We start from the raw sequence: 27,630 nt of genomic DNA on the forward strand, positions 1-27,630 counted from the left end.
GAGAGAGAGAGAGAGAGAGAGAGAGAGAGAGAGAGAGAGAGAGAGAGAGAGAAACAAAGAAGAGGGGAGAGAGAGGGGAGGAGGAAGAGGGAGAGAAGGGGATGGGGGAGGGAGAGAGGGAGGCAGAGAGAAGTGCAGACAAAGAGGGAGCTAGGAAGGAACAAAGACAGAAGAAAGAGAAAAAGAAAATGGGAGGGACAGGAGGTGAGAGAAAGAAGATACAGACAGAGGGGAAGAGAAAGGGTCTTAAGACCTCTGCCTCATGACAATACCTCTTGCCATTCCCCACCATGCTGTTCATCTAGGGCTTCCTGACCCCTCAAGGGCAGCGGGTGGTGAGAGACTCCCATGGAGCAAAGCATCCCATCCGCCCTGGGCTCTCTCTAAGGCATCTTGGATTTCTCCGGGCAGGGGGGTGGGGGCAGGCACTGTGACTCTACAAATTCTACAGTTATATTGGGGCCACGTCTGGGGACTAAGCAGTGGGTAGGGGCATTCCTGGATGTTGGGAGCCTTTTTCTGGGGATGCATCCAGGGAGAAAAGTACCCTCCTTTACGGCTCAAGGGATAGTTTAGAACCCTGGGACTACTGATTCAGATCCTGTGTTTGCACAAGGGTATGCAGGGTGCATTGTGGCCCCATGGGAAGGCAGGCCAGCCCAGCCTAGGCAGACCTGTTCCTACGCTAGGCTGCCAGCCCACCTTGTGCCAGATGTGAGCCCTGCTCCTCTACCACAAGCGCTGAAGCCCTCTTGCCACCCTGCCTTGTCCCCACTTGAGAGCCGAGAGCTTTATTCTCGAGGTGGGTTTAATGGGCTGCATTCCCTTAACAACCGCTCAAATGCCACTCCTGAGACTTGTGGGTGTGCCCTGATTTGGAGAGAGGGTCATTGCAGATGTAAGCAGGCTTCGATAAAGCCGAAATGGGGTAGGGTGGGCCCTAAACAGAGAGACTATGAAGCAGAGAAGGGGACATATGGGCTACAGCAGAAGAGGCCAGACTATGGCTCTACCCACATCCTGATTTCCAACCTGTGGCTTCCAGAAGTGCAATTTCTGCTGTCTTAAGTCACCCACCCATCTGTGCTCACCTGTCACCTAGTCTTTAAGAGCTGCTCCCCTGCATGGTAGCAATGCCACAGGCCACATGACATTCTGAACACCTTGGGACAGTAAATTGGCTTTAGTGAGACAGAAAGCACAGAGCGGTTCTGGTCTGCATGGGGCTCCCAGGCCACTGCTCCCAGTCAAATTCTGCCAGCCCATACTCAAAAAGCCAATTTGAAACGGTCAACCTAGTAGCAAAAAGCAGAAAAATACATCCCCAGAGTGTGAGCATTATGTCTTTAATCCCAGCATGAGGGGACAGAGGCAGGAGACAGAAGGCTCTCTGCAAGTTTGAAACCAGCCTGCTCTACATAGCCAGTTCTAGAACAGCCAGGGCATCTACCTCCCTTACACACTCAAACACACACACACACACACACACACACACACACACACACACACACACAGAGAGAGGGGGGGGAGGGAGAGGGAGAGGGAGAGGGAGAGGGAGAGACAGAGAGAGACAGAGAGAGACAGAGAGAGACAGAGAGAGAGACAGAGAGACAGAGAGAAACAGAGAGAGACAGAGAGAGAGAGATTGATTTATCTAATATCTAATGTGGTCACATCTAATGTGGTCATCTTTCTGGGAACAGACTGTGACCCCAATTTTGGTAACATCACAAACAGTGTAGTATATACACTTCAGCTGCCTGTAGGAAGCTGGGCTGCAGTTGTCTGCAATGCTGCCTCATTGTCAGCTCATGAGGCTAGGATCATGCTCATGACACCTCATCTCCTTCAAAGTCATTATTCACCTTCTCATCCAGCCTTGGAAACAGAGGTCCCCTGGCTGGTGGTAATTTAGGGCGCCAAGCACGTTCAGCAACATCACAGGGACAGACAGTTTTAGTTTTCAGAACTTGAGAGTTACCATCAGCCCAGCAGAGCCCAGGGATACCGTTAAAGGTCAGATGCCATGGAACTCAGGTTGGGAGACCACCTCCGATGTCACGTGTAGGGTGTGGGAGGGCATGGAGTATTGGGGTACTTACTGAGATCTGGAAATGTCCTACCCACAGAAGACATTGGGGGATCTTGGTCTAGGCTTTCTCATTACAAACTCTGCCAGCCCTCAGGCTCCCTGTAATCTGAGCACACCCCGGAAGGCTCATTAGCTCTTCACCCCCAAACAGGCCTGACCTTGCTGGGCTGGCCCTGTCTGTTAATCTCAGTAGCCAGAGGCCACTCATACCTCTGCCTGCTACTTGTGCCCAAACAACCCATCCAGACCCAACTTCTGCTCCACCCGGGAGGACAGAGAGCAGCTGCTGATTGTGGCCCTGTCAGCCCTGTAGTCTTGCAGCTTCCAGCAGGCTGCTGGGACCAGGGGATGACCTCAAGGCTCTGCAGGGAGACCACTTAGTGTTGTTGCCTAGGAAGCTTGAACTGGAACCTGGAAGGACTCAGGCTCTATTCACAGAAACTGGGTGTGGTGGTGTGCACCTGTAACCCTGGCGCAGACAGGCAGAGACCTGCGGATCCTAGGGCTTTGCTGGTTTGCCAGTCTAGCTGTAATGGCAAGTCCAGGCTCAGAGAGAGAAGCCCTTTTCTCAAAAATGGAGGGGAGGGGTGGGGGTAGGGTGACTGGGAGATAGTTCCGTGCACAAAGTCCTTTGTGTGGAGTTTGAAGACTCGTGTTCAAATCCTCTGAACACATGTAAAGGAGGGCACAGTGTCATGCATCTCTAGTCCTGGCACTCTTAAAGCAAGACAGGAGTAGAGACACAAGTCGGCCTGAGCTATGCAGGACAGTGGCAAGCATCAAAGAAGTTTTGCCTCAAACAGGACCAATACCTGAGGCTGTCCTCTGCACATACATGCACACTCATACACACATGCACAAACATGCATACACACCCATGTGCACACACAAGTACTCATGCACACATATATATACATACATGCACATATACACACATGACAGAAAACTTAGACTCTCATATACTTGGTCTCATCATGATTTCACCCCCCACCCCTCCTTTTCTTTTTGTGCTGGGGACTGAGTCCTGCTTTCAGGCACACCAGACAAGTTCTCTACAGCTGAGCTCCACCCAGTCCCACATTTCATTTTTTTACTTTTTCACTTTTTTTTAAATGTGTGTATTTGCCTGCGTGTGCATCTGTGCACCATGTGTGTGCAGGAGCCTGTGAAGGCCAGAAGAGGGCATCAGGTCCCTTGAAACCGGAGGTACAAATGGTTGTGAGTTGCCATGTGGATGCTAGAAACTGAACCTAAGTCCCGTGTGAGAGCAGCCAGTGCTCTCGACCATCTGAGACATCTCTCCAGCACCTCATATTTTGTTTCTCAAAAGGGTCAAACCAATGGCTGCAAAAGCTTATTCAGCTCTAGAGCCAAATTGTCTGTGAAATTGGGGTCATTTAGGGACAAAACTAGGTCTTCTATATAAGAGTCAGCAACACTGCCCACCCCCCGGCCCCGCGTTTGCTTTTCATTGCAAAGAGGAGAGAAGCCATCACATACTAAAACCCTTCTTCCCTCCCCCTCCCCTCCCTCTCTTCCTCTTTGCTTTTATTTATTTTGCTTTAGCCAAGGCTGCCCTCAGCTTCCTCATTATATCCCATCTTATTCCCTCTCTGGTGTTGAAGCTTAGGTGTGCTTGGACATAACAGCACACAGCCAACAACGATGTGCTCCACACCCAACACTGAGTGAAGGTTTTTGCTATCTCTATTCTCCAGGTGGGGAAACTGAGACCTTCCGTTCAGAAAGGCTAGGTCAGAAGTTGAGGTCTGACAGGTTGGTCTGAGTCACCCACGTCAGAGGGCCCACACCTGGGAATTTCAGATTGTTCCAGGAAAGAACTTCACAGATATAAAGAGGAACACACAAGAGACACAGCTATGGGGATCACAGTGGGCATTGGATGTCTCAGCTGGAGGCAGACCCCCAGCCTTTGAAAGACCCTCTCCTTCCTCCAGGAATAAAATGACATGTACAATAAACTCTGCATGGCAGCAGTGTGTTCCAAAAGCCCCTGGTGGCTTGAGTGGACAAGGAGAAAGCCTGACACAGCCCTGTTCAAAGTGATCTTCGATATCCAGGTTCTAGCTGCCAACCTTAGAGTCAAGGACCTCTGAGTCACCAGGCGGTGGTGGTGCACGCCTTTAATCCCAGCACTTGGGAGGCAGAGGCAGGCTGATTTCTGAGTCTGAGGCCAGCCTGGTCTACAAAGTGAGTTCCAGGGCAGCCATGGCTATAGAGAGAAAAAAACTGTCTTGAAAAAAACAAAAAAACAAACAAACAAACAAAAAAAAGGACCTCTGAGTCTTTGCCAGCTTCAAACCTTTGCTGCCCAACCCCTCCATTTCCTCATGCACCCCAGGAACTGCCACAGGAAAAAGCAGAGTGGATCTGCAAGGGGAAGCTGACCCAAGAAGGTGAACGATACCCCAAGACTGAGATACACTGGGAGATAATCTCAGTGGGTGTGTACAGGTACACGTGTGCATGTGTGTGTGTAGGTCAGAGGACAAATTAAACTGTCATTCCTCAGGTAATATCCATCCTTAGGTCTTGGATTACAAGTGTGTCCACCAAGCCTGGCTTTTTACATGGGTTCTGGGGACCAAATTCAGGTCCTCGAGCTTGCAAGGCAAGCTCCTTAGACACGGGGCCGTCTCTCCAGCCCCTCCTTTTAATTATTAAACAGTTTCTTGCTATGTAGCCCAGGCTAGATTTGAACACTCAATCCTCCTGCTAGTCTGATTACAGGAATTACACTTGCCCACTTCACTTACAAAGCAGAGGCTTTTCCCCACATCCTCTTGTCCAGTAAGAGGGTAAGATGTCAACCAGGAAGCACACAGCAATTGGCTGAGTGGTTAAAAGTTGCAATGATTTGAGCCACTCTGCAGCTGCCAGAGACAGTGGATCCTTTGTTCTTCCCAGAACCCTAGCAAAACTTCTAGACTTCCTGAACGCAATGTTACAGAGATGTGGGTTTCAGAGCAGGGACCCCAAGATTCTACAGACCAATCCAATCTCTTCTTCACAGGTTGAGAAACTGAGGCTCAGAGAAGGCTGAGGACATCCAGGAGAAACCCCTAGAATGGCTCCACACTCTGCACCTCTGACCCAGCAAATCTTCCCATGCCGGGCACTGAGCAGAGGCAGGAAATGGTCTGACCTCAAGGTCACAGTCACTGGCTCGCTCTGCCCCAGGCAGATGAGGTTGCTGGAGGAGGAGGCTGGCTTGGGACTTCTCATGAACTGTTTAGAAGCCATTTCTAGCCCACTATGGACGCAAGAGCGGAGCTAAAGGTGACCAGCCCTCCCCCCATCCCCACCCCCACCCCACCTTCTGCAAACAGACCTGCCCAGCCCATGTCCACCTGGCATCCCCAGACAATGTGAAGCCACACTCACATCCTCGTCATTCTCCAGCTCCAGGCCTGCCTCCAACAGGTTGCCCTCATACTCCTCCCGTCTGAAGCGTTTGTCATCTTCGTGGTAATCCATGGGGACTTCCGGTGAGCCCGCATCCACAGGGCTCCCCTTCCCGGGAAGGGGCTGGTCCTGCCTGACACTGCGGGTCCCCAGGACCATGTCATTTTGTAGTCCCCTCCTGGCCAGAGTCCTGCTCCCCGAGGCTCTCTTGTGATGGTATACCAAGATGTAGTCCACCTTCCGTTTGCCATCCCTGAAGTATAGTCCATACTTGCATTCGGCATCAGGGTCCACGGACAGAGAGTTCAGCAACTGTGAGGCGAGAAAGAGAGATGTTCAGTCTGGAGTGGTTCTCCAGGGGTCTCCTGGTAACGTGCTTCAAGGTGGGTATCGTACTCATCCATGTTCCCGGTCACTCAACAAACACGCCAGGGTTCATAGTCCCACTTGTTGGAGACAGATATAATCTCTGATACAACATGTTTATTCATGCCTGCATCCATTTCCTCCTCACTGACCCATGTGTTCAATGCAAACACACAGCAGATTACTTATTTTTCCTTTTCCTGTGTGTGTGTGTACATCCCTGTACTTTCATATGTGGGCAGAAGTTGTAAGTCAACAAGAGTCTCCCTTGGTTTCATGTATCTTTTTAAGGTTTATTTTTATGTGTGGAGTGCTTGCCTGAAGGTATGTGTGTGTACCATGAGCATGCAGTGTCTGTGGAAGCCAGAAGAGGGCACTAGATCCCCTGAAACGGGGTTACAGAGGGTTGTGATCCTCTACCTGAATGCTGGGCACAGAGTTCACAGGTCCTTTACCCACCAAGCCATCTCTCTAGCCCATCTTTCTTGTTTTTTGAGACAGGGTCTTCCACTGAACCCGGATCTCTCCCATTAGGCTGGTTGGCTAGTGAGTCCAGCATCCCTCTTGTCTGTACCTCCATAGTATGGGGATTGTAAGTATGTCCATCCTCATGCCCAGCTTTTAAATGTAGGTGCTGAGAATCCAAGCTCAAGTACTCATGCCTGTGTGGCAAGCCACCCCTAACCCTACTGTATCATAGCATATGAGACTTGAGCATCTGAGGGTTTCAGTATCTGAGGGATCTAGAACCACTACTGTGCCATACCAAGGGACAGCTACCCCTATAGATGCCCACTGTGAGCCAGACCCAGTCCCACGGACTGAAGTATGTAGAAGACACAGTGACTGACCTCTAGGAGGAGGCCTTTGTCTCCCTTAAGGATGCCAAGTTGTGCCTGGTTACCAACAGGGCCTCCTGCTCTTTGGATGGGAAGGTCCTGTTTGACTCCTGGCAAAAATCTGCTGTAAAATCCCTGAAGTGGAAGCCCTATGAAGGAGGTGGTCCATGTGCACAGGGCAGAGCCCAAGGCAGGGCAGAACTGCATTCAGCTCTCTGAAGGCATTGTCTCCCTCTGGCAGCCAGCATCCAGGCAGCATGGTGGTGCCTTCAGGGCCATGAGCCAGTTGGATGATCAGAGCTCAGAAGTGTGAGGCCCTTGTTTACTTAGCCAGGATCCTCAGAAACCCAATTCCCATGTTGTACTCTGGCGTGGAGGGATGAGGCCTGAGATCCAGGCATGATCCAGACTGGGACACGGGCTGAGGAACTGCCACCTGTCTCCAGAGCTGGCTTCAGCCCAGCCTGAACACCTGATTCCAGCAGTTTCTTTCTCAGAGTTTAGCAGCCATGCAGAGGCCCCACCCTTTCCCCTGTGCCAGCTCTTGGTCCTGAGCAGGGTGGTGGGGAGGACATCGCCAGCTACATCTTCCTGGTGCCATGTGAGGTCCAACACAGTGGCCAGCAACTACAGCTGTTTGCATGTCCCTTTCAGAACCATGGCTAGGATACCTCCTCCTGGAACCCTTCCTGTACCAAGAGATCCTAAGCCAGGCAGGGATCCAACCCTCTCCTCCACACAGGGTGCAACCTCAGTTTCCCCTGCATAGTACTAAAAGACATATCTTTCTCAGTATTAGCCAGCTAGGTTCTGCTCCCTTCTCTGGACACCTGTCACTACAGCCCCAGTCACAGGATTCTCCACTCCCTCCATATCACCTTGGTCCCCTAAGCTGCTTTATCGTATCCTGCCCATGCCAGAGGCTCAAGCTCCACCAATACCCAGGGGCCTGACCTTGATCTGACCTGGACCCTGACACACCAGCAGCCAGGAAGCCACTGCCCACCTCCCCCAGTGTGGCCACCCAGAACCTCAAGATGTCCCCTACTTCAGAGGTGACTCTGAAGGGCCATGTATTTCCTTGGAAGTAGCATAACAACACTGTCCTCTGAGGCACAGTGGGTTATGAAGGTGACAAAGGAAAGGGGAGGCAGAGTAGAGCTGCATCTGGTCCAGACCAGTGAAAGGAGGGGAGAGGGGCTCTTGAGCAGGGCAAGGGGGGGGGGAGTCATGACCAGCATCCTTATTTCAGGACTACATCTCCTAGAGACAGTAGGGCCTGTGGTCCACCTAAACACTCATAGCTACAAGAGACTGGGAGGGCTCTACCTACTTTCTTCATGGTGACTGGGGTTCCATCCATCCTGGTGAGCTCCACAGGGCCCTGGAGAGTGTGGATAATTTACCCAAAGTGCCCCTAAGGGGTTTCTTCCCTGTTCTCTTTGAGTGATACCATCTGGATGCCTATAGGCCAGAGACACCCCTATATTTGTGTGACCCCAGGAAGGCTCAGGATGGCTGGGTTTTGGTTTGGTTTGGTTTTGGTTTGTTTTATTTTATTTTATTTAGTTCTTTTGAGGCAAGGTCTCTTGTAGCCCAGGCTGGCCTGGAACTTGTTATGTAGCCAAGGATGACCTTAAACTTCAGATTTTCCTGTCTCTGTCTTCTTGGTGCTGCAGTTGGGGCATGTGTACCCTCAGCCTGTTTTATGCAGAACAGGGACTAGAACTCAGTTTAATGTCTACCCACTGAGCCACAGCCCCAGACCAGAGCTGTGACACTCTGGAGTGTCACAACAGGAGCGGTACTCTGGCCCAGTAAAAAGCTAAATTTATGGGAATATGAACATCTGTTCTCAGCCATTAAGGTGAGTATGCGTCTCTGTAGAGGGACAGAGGACCCATGTCTGGGGCAGGTATGGCGCTGGGCCTAGTCTTGGATCCTGTCCACACACCCAAGGCATTTTTGCCCTTCACAGAAATGGTGACACACTTTCTAAGAATGGGACACCCTGTCTTCAAGTGTCCCACACATGGAAGGAGCACTGTTGCTAGGTCCACCTAGCCTGGAAGAAACTAAGACTGACACATGGAAGAGAGGGTAGGCCACAGGTATCTAGCTCGATGCCCTGGGTACCAAATCCCCACCCACTACCTTAGGATTCCAGCTTTGACTTAGCACTGAGGAAAGTAACCAGGAGCGTGCCTCCATTCTACCACAAAGTCACCAAGCCACCAGGCAGTTTGGTAAGCAGAGGCTGACAGGAAGGTCTCAGTGGTTTCTTGCAGGCCCTGAAGTTGGCTGGGCCAGGTTCAAGTCTGGGAACACTGGGAGGTTGGAAGGTCAGTAGGGCCACCTCCTGCCAGGAGGATTAGTCAGGTTGATTAGGGTTCTGGATGGGCCAGGTGCCTGGGGGGCAGGACCGTCAGCCAGGCTCCATCCTGGGGGCTAAGGGCAGGTCCTTCTCAGAATCCCAGGAAGGGCAGAGAAGTGCAAAGTCACTGGGCGCTGGCTGCTAGAGGAGCCTTAAAGGGGAAGATGAACCAGGCCCCAACAGGGAGCCCTGGAAGACAAGGAGCCCCTGTGCCACACTAGGCAGTGTGTCTATGCTGAGCCAAAATAGGCATATACTAATGGGCGCTGAGGACATACCTGCTTTGGTTGGCATCCTGATCAGTCCAGAGGCTCAAAGGTCTCAGTCTCATTTCCAAACAGTCCTGGGATCCAATCAGGCTGGCCAGGGGTCCTGGTAATTCCTGAAGCTGGGACCTCATCTCCCCTCTGCCCTGCCCTTCCTACCTGCCTTCTGCCCTATCGTGCACACTGTCTGTCCTCTCTTCTCCCCCCCTCCCCCTTCTTCTCTTCATCTTTCTTTAGCCTCTTCAAACTGGTTTCCTGGCTTCTTTGTCTAGGATCCAAGGTGCCACGCTAGTCTCCTGTGGACCACCTTTCCAAGAAGTTCTAACTCTCCTCAGCACGAGCCCCTGAGGCTAGACCGAGGACTGCCCTGACACACAGGCACCCAAGAGCCAGAACAATGGCTACCATTGAAGAAGATGGACAGCCAAGACTTAGAGAAAAGGACAGAGCCTTCCTGTGAGACACACAGGGAAATGACCCCAGGGAGCCACCAAGGAGTCTGCAAGGTGAGGCAGGGGTCAGATTCAACTTGAGCAATTGCCTCCTGTGTACACGGCCTATTAGGCCTTCCCGCAGGGGTCTACCAGTCCTAGGGGAAAACATAGGGGACCAAAGTGGGTTTCATCTTGCCTGTGCTCAAAGACCCACTCAGCCACGATTGGTGGGCTGCTCCTAGAACATGGCTCCACCTCCCTGAGACACATGTCAGTAAGCCCTCCCTCATGTAACAGGACTTCCCTGGCAGTGCTATTAGAAGGACTCAGTGTGTGCACCATAAAGTATCTACCACAGGCCCCTCGGACTGTGTGTCCTTAGGGAGGTTCATTCTCACTGGGCGCTTGGGGCATGAAGAAAGAGAAAGGACAAGAATGAGGACCTGGGTTCGGGTCCTTGGCACTCATGGAAAAATCTGGATGCAGTATGCACAGAGTCACTGTACTGGGGAAGCAGGGGCAGGCTCGCTGGCCAAACAGTCTAGAGGAACTGGCAAGCTCCAGGTTCAATGAGAGACTGTCTCAAAATGTAAAGTGGGGAGTGAGAGAAGTCACCCAAAATACCACCCTCTGGGACTACACACACATACACACACACCACATACACCACACACGCACACACACACATATACACACACCATATACACCACAAATGCACACACATACATATACATACCACATATACTACACATGCATACACATAAATACACACAACACATACGCATACACCACATATACTACACATGCATATACATACATACACATACCACATACACTACCCATGCATACACTTATATACACATAACACATACACCATATATACCACACATGCACACACACATGCACACATGCAGGTGGGACAGGGAAAAGGACCTTACTGTCAGAGGGAACCATAAGAGAAAGGTGGTAGTGAGTCAGGTTCAGATTTTAGAACTGACCAAGTGGGGGTGGGGGTGGGGTAGTAGGATGTGGCACCAACACCCATGTGGTCATTCCTAGGGCCCTGGTCCTTGGTAATTCGTCCTGTTATACTGGAAAAACTGTCTGTCATCTATGTAGGCATTGGCTTTATAAAGTGTGGAAAAGCCATCTTTGTTCACTGTTAGTGGGTAGCAACTTCTAGGCAGGCAATATGGGCTCCCTGTCTGGAACCCCCAGGGTTTGTGAAGCTGTTTTGAGGTGGGCCTGGGAGACACAGAGGAAGACATGGTAAGTCCCACAGAAGGTGCAGAGGCACCAGGTGACTCTGCATGTCCGTTTGCTGGACAAAGCAGGACAAAGAGGCCACTATGTAAACTGCAGCAGAAAGGATGTGGATTGGGGTTTGTGTGTAACTTCTAAATGTTCTCTCTTTCTCTGGTTAAGAAAAGGGGCACCTTCGTGTTTCTTAGTGATCTCTGGATGGGTGGTTGTGGGATGACTGTGCATTTGTGTGTGTGTTCATGTACAAATGAACAATAGAAGCTTGTGTCTAGGTACCACTATGTGCTGTGGCCACAGAGAATGGGAGGGACCCTTGCAGGGGTTGAATGTGTGGATGTTTTCTCCTGGGAGTTTGGGGGAAGTGCTCCCGGAAAGAACTTCCCCCAGGGAGTTTTTAGAGAAAGATGGACAGCAGATCCTGTCCCAGCACTACAAACAAGGAAGGTGCCAGCTGCTGGGCAGAGCAGGAGGCATTGGCAGGGCCCCATGTTCACACCCTAAATGTGCTGGGACCCTAAATGTGCTTCACCCGCCCCTGTTCCTGGAGCACAGGCTGAATTCAAATAGCCTGTGACAAAATACTGATGCTTCTGAAGGAATCTAAATATCTCGGAACTTCTTTAAAAATGGGAAAGACAACATTAGAGGCCTGAGATCTTGCTTCTGGTCAGGAGACTTGGATTCCAGATGGGTAAGGAGCATCAGAGCCTTGTGGTTGATTTTGAGATAGAGCTTCACTCTGTAGCCCAGGCTGGTCTCAAACTCTCAGCAAGTCTCTTGCCTCAGATGCTGCAGTTCTTGGATTGCAACCTGAAGCCACCATGTCCAACTCCAGGGAATGTAAATGTAAAACTTCATTTTTATTCCAGACATGTGTGTGTGTGTGTGTGTGTGTGTGTGTGTGTGTGTGTGTGTGTGCCTGACTCATAAGCACAAGCTATCCATTTCCGATCACTGGGCTTGTCCAGGAATCTATAAACAGAAGTCTCTGATGGCAGATAAGCCTATACCCTTGTCCCAGCAGGCAGGCTGACACCCACACAGCAGGTATTTCAGGGTATGGGTATCCCAGGCCATGGAGAACTTGGGTTAAAGACTGAAGCACTCAAAGATCAGCACAGAGAAAATTAAATCCCATTCGCCTGGCCTCAGTAGAGACAATGAAGGAAACCAGTCCCATTCACCTGGCCTCTGCCTTCCCAGATGCTCTGGCCTCTTGACTGAACCAATGGAGCGATCTGCCCCCTTTCCCTTGAAAAGGAGTTGGCAAGGAGGACGACCTGGGAGCTGCAGTCTGGGCTAAGGGTTTTTTTCTAAGGCTGTTCCTCTAGGGAAGGAAGGTGTGGCCCACACCCTCTGGCTTTCAAGACCATTGGGCTTCCTCTGCTGGGTGACTCTGCCATGACTAATGGAGGTGGCGGGAGTGTATGGGGATGCTCAGAACCTCAGGCTTCAGAGTTACAGTCACAGCATGACCCCTGAGAATGACCTGTACAGGGACCCAGAGCCACAGCCCTCCTGGCCTGCAACACTGTATAAGCATCTAGGAAAAGCTGTGTGCACAAGAAGGGCCACCACCCTCCTCTGGGTCTGTTTCTGGACCATGACACCTTTGAGATCAAGAACTCAATGACTTTGGTTTAGGGGTCACTGGTGGCTGCTAGGTGTGAGCACATAACAGGTCTCTGAATGGGAAGGCCAGTGCCCAGGGCCATTGGTTCAGACTCTGCTCACTCAAGTCCCCTCCCATGGGGCCACCTCTACAATAACACCTCTTTATTACCTTGGCAACCACGGTTCTCCAGTGCCTTTAACTGGAGTCCTCATGTTCTGGCCTCTGGGTCCCATGGATGTTCCTCCTCCCCCCAACCCCCCATGTCCATTCACAGGCAGGCTTGCTATGGTTTCCCTCAGCTGTCTTTCAACTAACTGATGGGTGACTTAGAAGCAGACACCTGTCCCTCTGGGCCTCAGTTTTCCAAATTGTATTAACAGTACCCCCTCACACGCGCACGCACACATACACCCAACACACACACCATATCCTCATTGTTTTGAGTTAAGCAAGCTAAGAAGCAGCTAGCCAACTCTGGGCATCTGTCCTTTGGTCCTGTCATAGACACAGTGGAGCATTCCATCTGATCTCTTTAAGTTCCAGAAGGGGCAGAGCCCTCCCTCTCTCTGGGTGCCCAGGGGATATTAGGGGCCAGCAAGGCCCAGTAAGGCCCAACTCACAGCTCTATTCAAATGTCCCCTGAGCTCCTAAGGTTGTTTCCATCCTGTACTTGACAGGAAGGCTCCTGTCCATCAAGAGCTGTTCCTGGCCCAGGCTCCCCAGGACTCTGGTACCACCTAGTAGAACCCCACCTACCCCTCTGATGAGACCCCAGGACTGCCAAGACTGTCCACAGCCGGAGCCTGCACTGCCAAGCCATAGCTCCCATTAGGCTTCTGGGTGTATTCACCCAGGCCCTCAGGCTCTCAGCCCCAGGCTAGGACAGGCTGGGGCAATCCCTCAAACTGGGCCTTCCACTCCAGCCCCAGGCTAGAGCCCCAGGCATTGGACAGCAATGCTCCCTCTAGCCTAGAAAGGGACCTTGAGGGATCTGGGGGTAGGGGTGAGGGGGAAAGGAAAGGAAAGAAAAAAGAAAAAGAAAAAGCTCTTTGGTCTTTGGTGCCTGCTGGGGGTGCCCCGCCCCCACCTGGGCCCTGGGAAACTTTGTTCTTTAAACCAGACTCATCAGGAGTGAATCCCATTCCCTCCCCCTCCCAACACACACACACACACACACACACACACACACACACACACACACACACACACGCGGTGCCACCAGGAATCCCTGTGACCTGCTGTCTGGCCCCAGGGACAATGCTATGATAGAGGGGGGAACCTCTGTACTGGGTTCCCCAACCAGGTGACTGACTCCACCCTGCACCCCTACCCGTGCCCAAGGTGCTGGGAGAGGATGAGGGACTAGATTGAGGTTGGCAATCTCTGGGTTGAGTCTGAGCATGTGCCAGCTGCATTGGGCTGGAGACCTAAGCACTGCAGGCAGGAGGAGTCTGGGACTCGAACCCCACCGGGTGGCGTGGCGGTGCAGTGGTCTCGCTCACTCGGGTGGCCACCTGATCCTTACCCTTGACTCCTACTCCCACCCACCCTGCTGCTCCTGGCTAAGGGCCTAGAAAGGAGGGTCTCATCCAGGTTTGGGCTGTATGTGCAGGAGACTGGGAACCCCCCCCCCCCCACTGGGCACTGTGGAGACCCTGGGACACTTTAGAGATCCCAGGAACAAGCAAAGACTTCGAGAGACAATTTTGGGATCCCAGGAACACTGGGCTCTGTGCATACTCTAGGGACCCCAGTCAGTGTGTTGTGAAGATCTCAGGGGGCACTTTGGGTATTTTAGGGACACTTTGTAAACCTCAGGTAAACCTCAGGTCCGGCGCTGTGGGGACTTCGAGGACACTAGAAACCTCAGAACACTCTGTAGACCCCTAGCAATAGGCTGCAGAGACCCCAGGAACACTCTGGGGACTCTGGGCAGAGCACTGAGGGGGATCTCAGAGACACTGCAAACCCTGGGCTGGGCTCTGCAAGGACCCCAGGGACACTCTGGGGACCCCTGGCGCTGCGTTCCGCGAGTGGGAGGACGCGCAGAGTATAGCAGGTCGCGTGCACTTGGTTCCGGCAGCAGCGCGTTCCCAGGCCACACGTGCGTGGGTGGGAACCCCCCAAACCTTGCGCGCTGTGGAGAGGTCGCCCGTGGCCGCACCCGAACTCACCGTGCCCTCGGACGGCAGGTAGCCCAGGTCCTCGATGGCGCAGATGTTCACGATGTGGACGCTGCGGTCCTCCGCCGGGAGCGTCGAGTATTTCTCGGGGACCCTCATGGTGGCCTCGCGCTCCCCATCCACAGCCCCGGTGGCGTCTGCAACGGAGAAGCGGTGCTGGCCTGGCGCGGACGGGACGTGGCCGCTCCCTCCTCCCTCGCGACCTCCCGGGCGCTGCCGCCACCTGGCCCGTCCCGAGGGCGCCCGCGCGCCGTGAACTTGGCCGCGCGCCGGCTCCGCCTTAAAGATATAAGCGCAGGGGCGGCGGCCACAAGGGTCAGATTTTCCGTAGAAATTTAAACACAGGAAGAAAGGATTCCGAGTTTTATTTTTACCCGGGGTCAGAGCCCGTTTAGAGTTTTGTTTTTTAAAATTTGAGGGTGGAAAGGATTCTTACAAGGGAAAGTGCCCCAGACCACACCTTAAATAAAAAGGCCCAGAGCTGGGAGGGTGTTGGGGACTTTTGGGATAGCATTGGAAATGTAAATGAAATAAATACCTAATAATAATAATAATAAATTTTAAAAAAAGGTCTGGAGCTAACTTTGCTGTTTGCTAAGGAGGTGACAGATTAACCACAATGCCATCACCTGGGACCCCTCCTGAGCCTCTTCAGTCACCCACTCCTGTGTAGACCTCCTCCCCCACCATCATCTCCCAAGTACTGCAGCCCCCACCTGTGAGCTTTTAGACAATCTCCTCCACAGGGGAGAGTGTATGTCAGCTAACTGAACTCCTGCCCACCAGGAGAGAATGCTGACCGGTTGGTTGGTGGGGTTTTATTTTGTTTTGTTTTCTCTTAAGGACTTAAGAGGCTGCAGAGCACCCTGATCTGACCCTCCAAGGCCAGCTGCATCTCCTTTAGTGGCTAGAAGCCTGTGCTTTCTCTCACCTCAGGTCCTAGCAGGGTCCCTGTACACAGTAGGGTGTTTTTAAGTCTCCCTTCTGGAGGACAAAGAGGAGGGGGGGGAGAAGAGGAGGAAGAAGAGGAGGAAGAGGAGGAAGAAGAGGGGGAAGAGGAGTCAGGCTCCAGGAGCATCTGCTGTCCTGATTGAGCCTCTGCAGGGGTGGGCCACCCTTGCCACCTGCCCTGCAGGATGGCCTCTCTTTCTTCTACCTTTCTGGTGGGCATCAGAGTGCTTGTCCCCCAGGACACCCTCCTGGGCTCTCCAGCCTCAACCTCTCACTGTCCTCAGACCCAGTCTGAACCTCAGCTTCAGAACTTGCACTCAGCACCTTGTCTGGTGGGCTACCAGCTTCCCACAGCAGACATTCCCACCAGCTGGACCTGCAGCTGCATGACAACATTCAAGGCCCCCAGAAGTCATCATGAAAAGTCACCAGGAGCAAAACAGCCTCTGGTGATTCCCAGGCCGGATCTAGAGAGCTGGAACGGGAGGGACAGACAGGAGGTACTGGGCTCCAGGCTCCCAATTCAAAGAGACAAGCAGTGCCTTCTCAGGCTCACAGGCTTGTCTTGTGGTGATCACAGAGACCTTCCCTCGCTGTGTGTGCTTAGCCATGTGACTGCCATCTTGTCACTGTCTTGACTACCCCTTCTCTGCCAGTTATCTGCTCCTGTTTACTTTAAGTAACTTTGAACTTGGAGAGGTTTTGAAAAGGCTACTGGGTCCTTGAGCTTCGCGCACTCCCATAAGTGCCAAGTGCCCTTAAAGTGGGATTTAAGAAATGCATTAAGTTGGCCAAATCCCAGCAGCAAACAGCTCTCCTCCTCCTCCACCCTCCACTGTGCCAGGGGACTGGGCTGGAAAGACATACAGTCACACACAGGATTATGTAACTTCATACTGTTGTTGATAAACAACTGGCATTGTGTAACCGGAGCACACCCTCCTCCTAAATTTATGTTCAGGTGTCAAGGATCTCCCAGGAACCGGCGAAGAACTTTTTTTTCTTTTAAAAGAAAAAAAATAAAATTAATCAGGGCCAGGGATGTGACCCAGTTGTAGAATACTTATTGTGTGTGATGCACTGGGTGGAACTTTAGTGCTATGCTAAAAATGTGTACGTGCATATGTGTGAGTACTTGTGTGTGCAGGTGTATATGTTTCTGTGTGAGTACATGTGTAAGAGTGCATGCACGTGCATGTGAGTATGTGTGTGGGTAGAAGTGTGTGCATGTGTGTATGTGCATGTATGACAAGAAGCTCTGGTGTTCTCATGTGTTTGGGAAGTGACACTTTTCCTCTAACCCTGAGGGGGTTTTAGGGCAGGTGTGGCCTCCTGGCCTTATTCCCAAAGGTCCTGAAAGCTGCCAGGTGGGGGACCATCTCTAGACATGGCAGCTGTCTGTCTTCTCGCCAGACAGCACCCAGCCACGGTGTAGGAAGTTGAGATAAGGCTCTTCTTTCAGGTTTGGCCTGCTTCTGCGCTCTGCCTTGGCCAGGGCTTGACACTACTTGCTTAGAAGACTGCATTTTCTCCTTTTCCATTCTCTGCTTCTTCTGGTTACCTCCCTCTCCATGGCTTCTGAATGTGCAGTTCAGGGATGACCCAGCAAGGGCAAAGAGGACATGGAGTGGCCTCCACACAATGCAGTGTGAGGGACGGATGGGCTGGGAAGAATCCTGAGACGGCTGAGGCGGGCTGTCAACTTGATAGGTTCTAGAATCACCAGGAGACAGACCACTGGGCATGTCTGGGACGGAGCTTAGATTGGGTTACCTGAGGTGGGAAGACTTGCTTTGAATGTGGGGGACACCATTCCATGGGCTGGAGTCCTAAAGTGAATGAAAGGAGCGAGCAAGGGGAGCACCCGTGTCCATCCTCCTGCTTCCTGTGGACATAACATGATCTTCCTCACGTTCCTGCTTCCATGCCTTCCCACAATGGACTGTGCCCTCTAACTGTGAACCAGAGAAACCCTTCCTCCCTTAAGTTGTGTTTTATCAGAACAATGAGACAAGTAGCTACTACAGAACATATGCTGTCCCTAGGTCCCCACAGCCCAGGCCCAGAGTTCTTGGGTCTTGAAATCTTGATGACCACCACCACCACCACCACCACGACCACCAACAACAGAGTTAAACCAATAAGGGGGACTATCTCCCTTTGGAGTAGCAAAGTAGAAACAGGTCTTGTCCATTGCAGACCGCAACAGATTTCATCACACTATACCCCAAGGGCCAGCTTCTGTCATTGAGACTAATCCCCTCATTATTTAGTAATTATGGCCTTCCTGGCTGGCTGCAGGGTACTCTTTATGATGGGACTCTTGCCTTCCTGAAGCACCATGGCTAGTGTTTGATGCCAGGAACCAACAGACACCTGTGTCTTTGCTGACATTTCTAGTCCTGGGTGTGTGAGGTGGGGGTGGGGGGTGAGCAGGAAGTGATAGGAGGGAGGAGAGAACCTGCCTTGTGCAAGGCTTGGAGGGAAGCCTTTCCCATGGCATTTTGTCTTGGCCTCCTTGGCTCTGCCCTCTGTCCTGCCCTGCACCACAGGTCTGAGCACATAGCATAGCCATCTGCAGCTCAGAGAGAGGAGCAATGAGCTTTTACAAAGTCAGACACAAAGAGGGCTTCTGCACCAGAGAGAGATGATGACTGGTCACAAAGACCCTGGGCTCAAACAAACGTCTCACCATGTCTCAGTCTCTGCTTTTTTTTTTTTTTGTAGACTGGACTTTTGGATGTCTGTGAGGTGGTTATAATATAGCTATGTTTTCTCAATTGAAACATTCCTTCTCCAGGAGTTCCTTAAAGACTCAGAAAATAAAGGAAACCATGAGACTTAGGAAGATCCTAAAATTTACAGGACTCAGAAGGTCCTTCACAAGAGTTATACAAGCAGGACAGTGGCTGGGGAGAGGAGACTCCCCCACTGGCTTAGATATTAGAATGCAAGTCATGTAGGAGCTGCAGGGATGCTGCCACCTGAGATGTCATTCATGCTGTAGTGAGATTTTCAATAATGCAGCCGCCTTTGAGCTGCCATGCTCCTATTTAAGTATCTCCGTACATATATAGTCCTCTAAATAACCCCAATAAGCTTACTGGTCTTCTGAGCTAGACTCTGGTAGTTTCTTTGGTATGTTGCCAGTGCTCTATTTAGGGTAAATGGACATTTGTTCACATCTCCCTAGGAAAAGTTACACAAAAGCATTTACAGAGACACTGGATCCTGAGGGTTTAGACCTAATCAATGAATCAATGTTTGATGGGTTCATAATCTGATGTAGTGACTAGGAGATGGTGAGAGGTAGGAGACTGGGCCTAGATGGAAGAAGTAGGCCATGGGGTGATGTCCTTGGGGCTGGACCTGGCCTTAGCCCCTTCACAAACTCTTTGTATCTTGTCTGCTGTGATGTGAGCCCTTCTGCTCAACCACACCATGCCCATCATGATGGGCACCTCTGATGTGGTTAGCCCAAATAAATAGTCTGTCCCTAAATTGTTCTCTAGGATACAAGTAACTATAACACCCCCATGACATTAGGGATGGGACCATTCTTTGACCCCAAGGACATCTTATGTCTTTAGTCCCCTCTATTCCTAGAAGCCGCACTTCCTCCTGTTGGTTCCTCTGTGACATGTGAACATGGTCTTGAGACTTGTTAGACATCCCTGAGATGCCCTCAGGCTGGCCAGCATTCTGAGGTCACCCTTGCTGGGCAGGCCACATGTGTCACTGGCCTGATAGACAATGCACTTGGCTTGAAGGTCAGGCAGGAGAGTAAAGCTGGCTCTCTCTCACCAGGGACTGCTGACCCCTGCTGAGAGTCCTGTGTGCACAGGTGCAGGTGTTGGAGGTTGGGTAGACAGTCTCTCCTCCCTGTAGAGTTCTACATTAAGAGGCGCCTAAGGGATAGGAATGAGGCTGCTGTTGGTAGAGAGTTTACCCAGCATGTCAAAACCCTGAATTTCAGCCATAGTATTGTATTGAAAGAAAGAGAGGGGGGCACCATGGTGCATCCTGTGATTCCTAACATTCAGGAGGCAGAGGCCAAGGATCAGAAGTTCAAGGATCAAAGGTTCAAGGTCATACATAGAGAATTGGAGGACAACCTGGGCTACATAAGAATCTGTTTCAGAACCACAAAAACTCACCAGCAAGTCCGTGGCCTTGATTTAACTTGTTAAACTGCCTTTTCATCTTCAAATCTGAAGACTTATTTTTATATGTATATGGGTGTGTGTTCATGTGTGCGCCTGAGTGCAGTTGTCCACCGAGTTCAGAAAAGGACATTGGATCAACCTGAATCCTGTGGTATAGGAAGTTGTGAGCTGCCTAGTGTGGGTGCTAGGACAGAACTCACTCAGGTCTTCCATAAAAGCAGGAAGAGTTTTTAACCTTCTTCCCAGCCCTCATCCTTAAACATAGACCACTGCACTTCAAAAAAAAAAAATCTACCTTAAAATTCTATTTACCAAAGGAAACTCTTTGGGCCAGCATGATGACTAGGCAGGTACAGCCACAAGGTGGAAGAAGGGAACTGACTACTACAAATTGTCCTCACATGCACACTCTCGAGACACACACACACACACACACACACACACACTCACTCACACTATATCAGTGGTTCTCAACCTTCCTAATGCTGTGACACTTTAGTGCAGTTCCTCATGGTGTAACCTCCAACTATAAAATTATTTTCATTGCTACTTTATAATTTTGCTACTGTTATGAATTGTAAAATAAATATCTGATATGGAGGATATTTGATATGTGACCCCTGTGGAAGGGTTATTTGACCCCAAAGGGGTCTTGAGTCACAAGTTGAGAATCACTGTACTGAATAAATAAATGTACAAAAAGGAAAAAGAAAAAAGAAAGGAAGAAAGAAAAGAAAAGAAAGGGGAGGGGTCTTAGGAACAGCTGGTGACTCACTGCAGCCTGAGGGTAGGGACAGGAACAAGGGAAAAGTGAGCCACATATGAGTCAGGTCTGGTGGTATCTCATGGAAGGACCAAACAGATGCCAAACAATGTAGATGACATGGCCTGCTGAAAGTGACTCGACTCTAGAAAGATCTAAAGGAGGCTGTTGCTAACGGAGATGGGATGTCAATCATTTCCTTCCCTCTCATGACATCAGCGTCTAGCAGAGCTGCCCAGCTGCCAGAACCACCAGCCCTGGCATGCAGCCAAAGCCGGGTGCCCAGTGTGAGGGGATTGTGTGGTTCCTGCAGAACCTGCAGAGTCTATGGGACTGTCAGCTTCAGGGGAAGGTCCAGGTCCAGCTTCTTCATGTGGTCCATTCTTCTTCTCCAGCTCATTCCGATCCTTGGGAACTCACACACACACACACACACACACACACACACACACACACACACACCTTTGAAAACATGCCCAGGCTAGGCTAGGACTCGCCAGCCTCCTGTGGCCTCATCCTGGAAGCCTTTCTTGTGGGGCTGGGGACATTGACTCAGCTCAGTTCCACCAGCCCTGGCTCCCTCTTCCCAGGCTCCTGGGCTGGCTGCTGCCCCAGCAGGCCTGGTCACAGGCATTCTGCGAGCTAGTGTTTGGCACCCTGTGTGATTTCTCCATTTGTGCTTATTTATTTAACAAGCTGTCTTATTCGAGCTGGCCCAAAGCTGAGCTCTTTACAAATATTAACTTGTGGTCTTACCCTGATTGTGGCTGGCTGTGAGTAGATTCACACCCCTGCCCCTCCTGGGTGCCTTGCAAGGGAGAAGCCACGAAAGGTTCAGGGCCAGAATTAGCCTCTCTCTCTCTCTCTCCATGATAGGATAAGGTGGGAAACAGGCTGATGACCATTGTGGCGACACGGTGACATCAGAAGCCCTGTCTAGGCACTAGGGTGAACTTCACCACCATGAACACAGATGCACCAGACTCCAGCCTCAGAGCTTCAATGATAGATTCTACATTTCCTCCCCAGATAGAAAAAGAACAGCAGCTCCCTAGCCTGTCCTGTCCTTCCAGGGGCACTGACCTTGCACTCCAGGAACAGGTCTCCAGGATGGAGGAACAAATGAGCCTGGCTTCCCACTGTCAAGGCCGTGAGCCCATCCTACCCAATATCAGGACATCAGAACCTTTAAGTAACAAGGGCCTCACTCTCTCAACAGAACATTCTGAACACAAAGGAGTCAGTTACTGTGCTTCCCAATGGGACCATGGAAGATCTGCTTTCGGGTACTCTGGCAGTCACATTAGTGGAGTAAAAATAAACAGGTCAAAGGAACGACTCATTGCATGCAGCCCATTAGATTAAAAAATAATAGTAAATTTCAATATGCTGTCAACAAGCACTCATGAACAGAATTGTTTTTTGTTTGTTTTTTGTTTTTTTGTTTTTTCTGGTTTCTCCTTTCTTACGGATTGGATTGGAAATGTGCTGGCTGCCTCATACTCTCAGAGCTTCTTTGGTTTAGAACACCATGCTTCCTGGGACTGCAGGCCATGTGTGGCCAGAAACCACCTCACCTTCGCCTTTCCTGACTATTCAAAGGAGACTAGGTGTGTAGCTCTCTAGTCTGGTCTTCATGGTTCTAGGTTTCCTATGGTTTCAGCTGTGAACTCTACTGAGGTTGTTTGGCTTATCAGAGAGAAGGCATCTGATTCAGAATTGCCCTTTTGCATGGCCTGTGGGCATATCTGGGTGCCTCTTATTAATTAATCAGATTTTAATCTAGGTCACACAGATGTAAAAAAGTCACCTTTGCCTAGAGGCTGGCCGCCCGAGCATCTCTGACATCTGTTGACAGAGAGTTCTTTCATTACAAAGCCTACGCGTTGGCCCAGCTGCAGAAGTTCAAGGCCCACATAGGATGGAGGTGCCTCCCGGTAGCTCCAATGCACACACCACTGGCCATCTTGCTTTCGTGACAAGGTAGGGGCTGGGGTAGACTCCCTGTCCACAGCATTGATTAAAAGGTCTCATCTGGCCACTCAACCTGGGTGGGAGTAGAGAGCGGTGGGCCCACAGAAAGGTGTCACAGGCTTCAGAGAGAGAGAGGTATCCCTTCTGTCAACAGCTATCACTCACAGATGCCTTAGTCAAATCTGAACTCCTGGTTCATTTATTCATTCATTCATTTCCCCACTCTCTCATTTATACACTCACTCAGGGGTCTCAAGCTTCAAAGCCTAAATCCCATCTGCTTTATCAGTGCACCTGAGAAGCCATTTAACTCTCCTCCAACATCATGTCTGAGGCTTTGGCCTCCTTGTGCCATATGGAGTCCTCCTGGTCCCTCCCTTGAGCCTAAGACTTATTGCCAAGACTGCCAGCGTTCCCTCAGGCCCACAAGACCAAAGCCCTTTATTGTCTTCCCTGGAACCTATGCTCAAGTTCCAACTGGGTCTGACCTTGTGTAAAATGTCTGTGAGAGGCTAGCCAGGCATGCTGCACAGACTTCAAGTGCTGAGGCAGAGAGAAGAGAGCACTAGGCTGGCCTGTGCTATACAGTGAGTTAGAGGCTAGCCTGGGCAACGTACTGAGACCCTGTCTTAAAGAAAAGCAAGCAAAGATTGAGGAAAGCACAGATCACGGTGCTTCGTGACCAGAGCCCGGCTACTGAGTGCCATCTGTCCACAGCCCCTGCCTCCCCACCCTCGACAGCTCCAAGCCAGTGGAATTGTCCCCAAGGCAGGACAGCTTGTTGTCTTGACATTTTAAGAGAGCCATGGATGCTGCGGGTGGCAGCTGCCATACCTAGGTCATGGTCAGTCAGCCCAGTGGCCTTCCCTAGCCCTGGAGGGAATGGCCTGCTCTTTCTGAGAGAAAAATCATGGTCCTCTGAGGGGGCATTCTGTGCATCTATTAAAGCCTTACTGTATGCAGCCATTGTGAATAGAGGAAAGAGATGGCTACAGGGAGCCTGCAGGGGCCCAGGCAGCTGCAAGACTGAGGGACAGGCTGTGAAGTGTGCAGGCAAGAGAAGGGAAAGTCGAAAGTCGACATGGTTCTGAAGCCTGCAGAGGGTTTCTCAGTGGAGCTTCAAAGGGTCACTGGGAACCTGGACAATGGGTATTGAGACACTCATGCTTTATGGGGCAAGACTGGAGGAGGCAAGTATATGGTAGGTGGGACAGTGAAGAACAAGGCAGTGTGGACCAAGACAGTGTGTGGACCAGGGAGGGGTGGGCCAAGACAGTGTGTGGACCAGGGAGGTGTAGGCCAGGGTGGTATAGATCAGTGAAGTGTGGACCAGAACAAAGAGTGTGGACCAGGGCCATATGGACTAGGGACACAGGGGTCAGGGCTGTGGGGATGGTCAGGGCCAAGGCAGTGGAGCCCAGGTGAGCAAGCCACCCTTATCAGCTGTTGCTAAGCAACTTTCCAAGATTCCAGGACCCACCGCCCACATGCCAAGCCTGCCCTGAGTGCTGATGTTGGTTTAGAGCAGACAGGCACAATCTAAGAGCAAGTTGCACAGCCTAGAAAGTGGGAAGTTTCCCACACTGACTCACTGCCAAGAGCTCTTCATAGGCTCAAGGTATGTGATGGTTTGCACATGATTGGTCCAGGAGTGGCACTATTAGGGAATGGCCTTGTTGGAGTAGGTATGTCACTGTGGGCATGGGCTTTAAGAACCTCATCCTAGCTGCCTGGAAGGCAGTATTCTGCTAACAGCCTTCAAATGAAGATGTAGAACTCTCAGATCCCCCCCCCCCCATGCCTGCCTGGATGCTGCCATATTCCTGCCTTGATAATAATGGACTGAACCTCTAAACCTGAACCTCTAAGCCCCAATTAAATCTTGTCCTTATAAGAGTTGTCTTGGTCATGGTATCTGTTCACAGCAGTAAGACCCTAAGACATGGTACAAGGCTCAGGGAGAAAGGAGGGAAACACTGTCTTTGCATGAACTAAAGGATTGTCTTGAGGGCTGGGGAGATGGCTCATCTGGTAGTCAGGACATGAGTTTGATCCCTAGCACCACTTAAAACATTTGGCATAGTCTTGTAATCACAGCAAGTGGACGCAGGTGGGGCCCTGGGACTTGCTAGACTTCCATTTGGTTTCAATGAGAGACTGGCACGAAAAAGTAAGACAGGTGGCTCTTGGGAAATGACACCCAAGGTTGACCTGTGACCTTCATATTCAGGAGTGTGCATGTATGATTAACTACACAAAGATATACATATACAGATGTGCACACACACACAAACACACATATATAATTACACACACACACACACACACACACACACAAGGTCTTTCAGAGATGAGAGGCAGAGCTCTCTTTCAGGTGGAGGGTCAGAATGAGAGGCCCTGGGCATGCCTCTGTCTGCAGCTCCTTACCTCCCCCCACCCCCAACCCCGTCTGTTCCCAGCAACCTCTGGGTACCAGCAACCCTGCTCTCTGGCTGTGTGTCCTCAGTGCACTGGGCAGATGTCTTTCTGGGAATCACTGCAATGTGTTTTCGAAGAGTCAAAAGGCAGCGCTGCCTGTTCCACACAAACTCTCCACAAGTGCCTGGGGCCACATGGATTCCTCCTCCAGGAGGAAGAAGCAAAAACAAGGGAAGATTTAGTGGGGTCTCCTAGGATGCTCTTCTGCCTTGCCTAGCCCAGCAAGTCCAGTTCCCTCCACTTCAAGCCTTTGGCTAGGTTCCAAGTCAGGCTCAGCCATGTGTTTTCAAAATCCTTGCCCTGGAACATGAACTGTGAGCAAAGCAAGCCAGGACTCAGGGCAGCTTATATGCACGACTGCCAGGGCTCTGGAAGTTCCTTCCCAAGATCAGCCTCCTCCATCTCTTCCTGTTATGCCCCGGAACATCTGTAATGCAGTCCAGAGTTTCTCATTCCCCACTGAGGCTTAGATAACAAATGTTCTGAGAATGGGCAGTCTTGATGTAATTTACACTCAAGTGTGAATGACATTCCTTTCTCCACCATTGCCACTACATCAGGCCCACAGACATCTTGGGATTGAAGGAAATGAAGAAAAGGAAGAAATTCCCACACCAAAGCAAAGGAAATGGGAACAAGGAAGAAGATTGGAGACTAGGAACAAAGACATCCTTTCTGTCCTGCTAGCCTGGCCTGGCTGCTGCCCCTGGAGGCAACCACACCAGGGGTGGGGGGGTGACACCTGTCTGACTGAGGAGCCACCTAATGTTCACCTCTGTCTGAAAGCTCTTTCCAGAACAGCAGAGAGATAAAGAAGAGAAGAGTTAAGCTGAGATCCACGGGTTGGGGGGTGGTGGTTAGCTGGGGGCCTGAGAAGGCGGCTTTTCAGATAAGAATCTGGTCCCTGGAGAACCAGCAGAGGGAGAGTGGGGGAGTGAGTAACAGACTCTTCCTGGTATGTGCTGTGCAGAGGCAGGGGGCTGGCTGATGGCCCACAGCCTCTGCTCCAAGGGCAAAGTCCTCCAGACCCCCTCCTACAGACATATCCAATTCTTTGCACTGAACTCCTGACCCTTGAGTCAGCCCTAGGTTGTGCTGATGGGGCAGGGAAGGGCTGGGTCCAGCCCCACTCCTCCACTCCCCCCACCTCTCGCTGAGGAAGGCCAGAGAACCTTTGCAGCCAGGCTCAGCTTTGAACACAAAACAACCACGGTGTGCTGGGAGAAAATGCCGTGGGAGGATCCCCAAGTCTTCTCCTGCTTACTCCCAAAGCATTGAAAGATCTCAGATCAAAGAAAAAGTATGAAATAAGAGACCAGCGTTCAGACAAGACGCACCCAGGTCTGAGAGTGAGAACAAGAAGCCACCTGGCTACGCCTACATTACCCTCTCCTGTCACCTGGTGCTGATGGGGACTGGGACAGGACCTTAAAAAAATGAGCAAAACAGACAAAGACAGAGTGGCAGGCACAGCCAGGTTGTGTTTCTCCAGAACAAAGGCTGGGGAGACAGGGAGACATGGGTGGGTGGGGTCCGAGCCCTGATTCCATAGATTGCTACAGCTCTTAGGACCTAGTCTCCCCCTTATCATGTAAGTGGACACCCAGAGCACCAGACAGACTGCTCCCTTCGCAGCACAGGGTCCTGACCCTATGGTAAGAGCTCCATTAACAGGAATTTGAGCTTATATTTAAGGAAAAAAAAATCACTCTGGCCACTAGGTACCAGGCCTCAGTAGGGGAGCCTCATCCTAGCCTGCCTATGCATTCAACACAGACATAATATGATATCAGGCCCAACAGCACCCCAGGCCTCTCCATTCTCCTTCTGTAACAAGATACAACTTAAAAAAAAATGACCCAACATGGTAGTGAATGCTTTCCACCTTCCCAGCACTCCAGAGGCACAGGCAAGTAGATCTCTGTGAGTTCAAAACTAGTCTGGTCTACATAGTGTGTTCCATGCTAGCCAGGGCTACACAGAGAAACCCTGACTCAAGATCAGTCAGTCACTTAAGAGTCAGGAAAACTCAGCAAATAGTGAAGACTCAGATGAACCATCACAAGGACCGAAGGGATTGAGGGGAGACCCCAGTATGGGGAGTGCCACTTGTACAAACAGAACCAGACTAGACTTCTCAAACCAAAACTAAGGGTGGGAGAGACAGAGCCAACAACAGGCTGGACAGACAGGAAGAAACCACTGGCCAGAAGATGGCTGAGGAGAGAATGGTAACACTGAAAGCTACTGCAGGCCAACAGGAGGCAAGGCAGGAAACCAGGGAGGCGGGATGTCCAGCTGCTGACCCTGCAGGGAGAAAAGGGGAGGATGGGCTGCCAGAGATGTGAAGAATGTGATTCAGAACTGCAGACCTGACAGCATGAAGCTGCATGGGGTCCTGCACGGAGAAGCTTGTAGACCCGGAGGATGCATATGGAAG

General features: G+C 51.1%; 1 protein-coding gene across 3 annotated transcripts in view; it reads right to left on the reverse strand.

Moving 5' to 3' along the window:
- Ano1 (anoctamin 1) overlaps positions 1-27,630 on the reverse strand; it is a 146,781-nt gene that overhangs the window by 75,846 nt on the left and 43,305 nt on the right. For all 3 annotated transcript variants that reach the window (XM_021166442.2, XM_029480047.1, XM_029480046.1), the window contains exons 2-3: positions 14,850-14,995; positions 5,498-5,830 (exon numbers count right to left, since the gene is read on the reverse strand). In XM_021166442.2, coding sequence (XP_021022101.1) covers positions 5,498-5,830; positions 14,850-14,995 — 479 coding nt within the window. The remainder of the gene's footprint in view (positions 1-5,497; positions 5,831-14,849; positions 14,996-27,630) is intronic.

Source organism: Mus caroli, chromosome 7 (assembly GCF_900094665.2).
Source record: "Mus caroli chromosome 7, CAROLI_EIJ_v1.1, whole genome shotgun sequence".
NCBI classification, from domain to species: domain Eukaryota; kingdom Metazoa; phylum Chordata; class Mammalia; order Rodentia; family Muridae; genus Mus; species Mus caroli.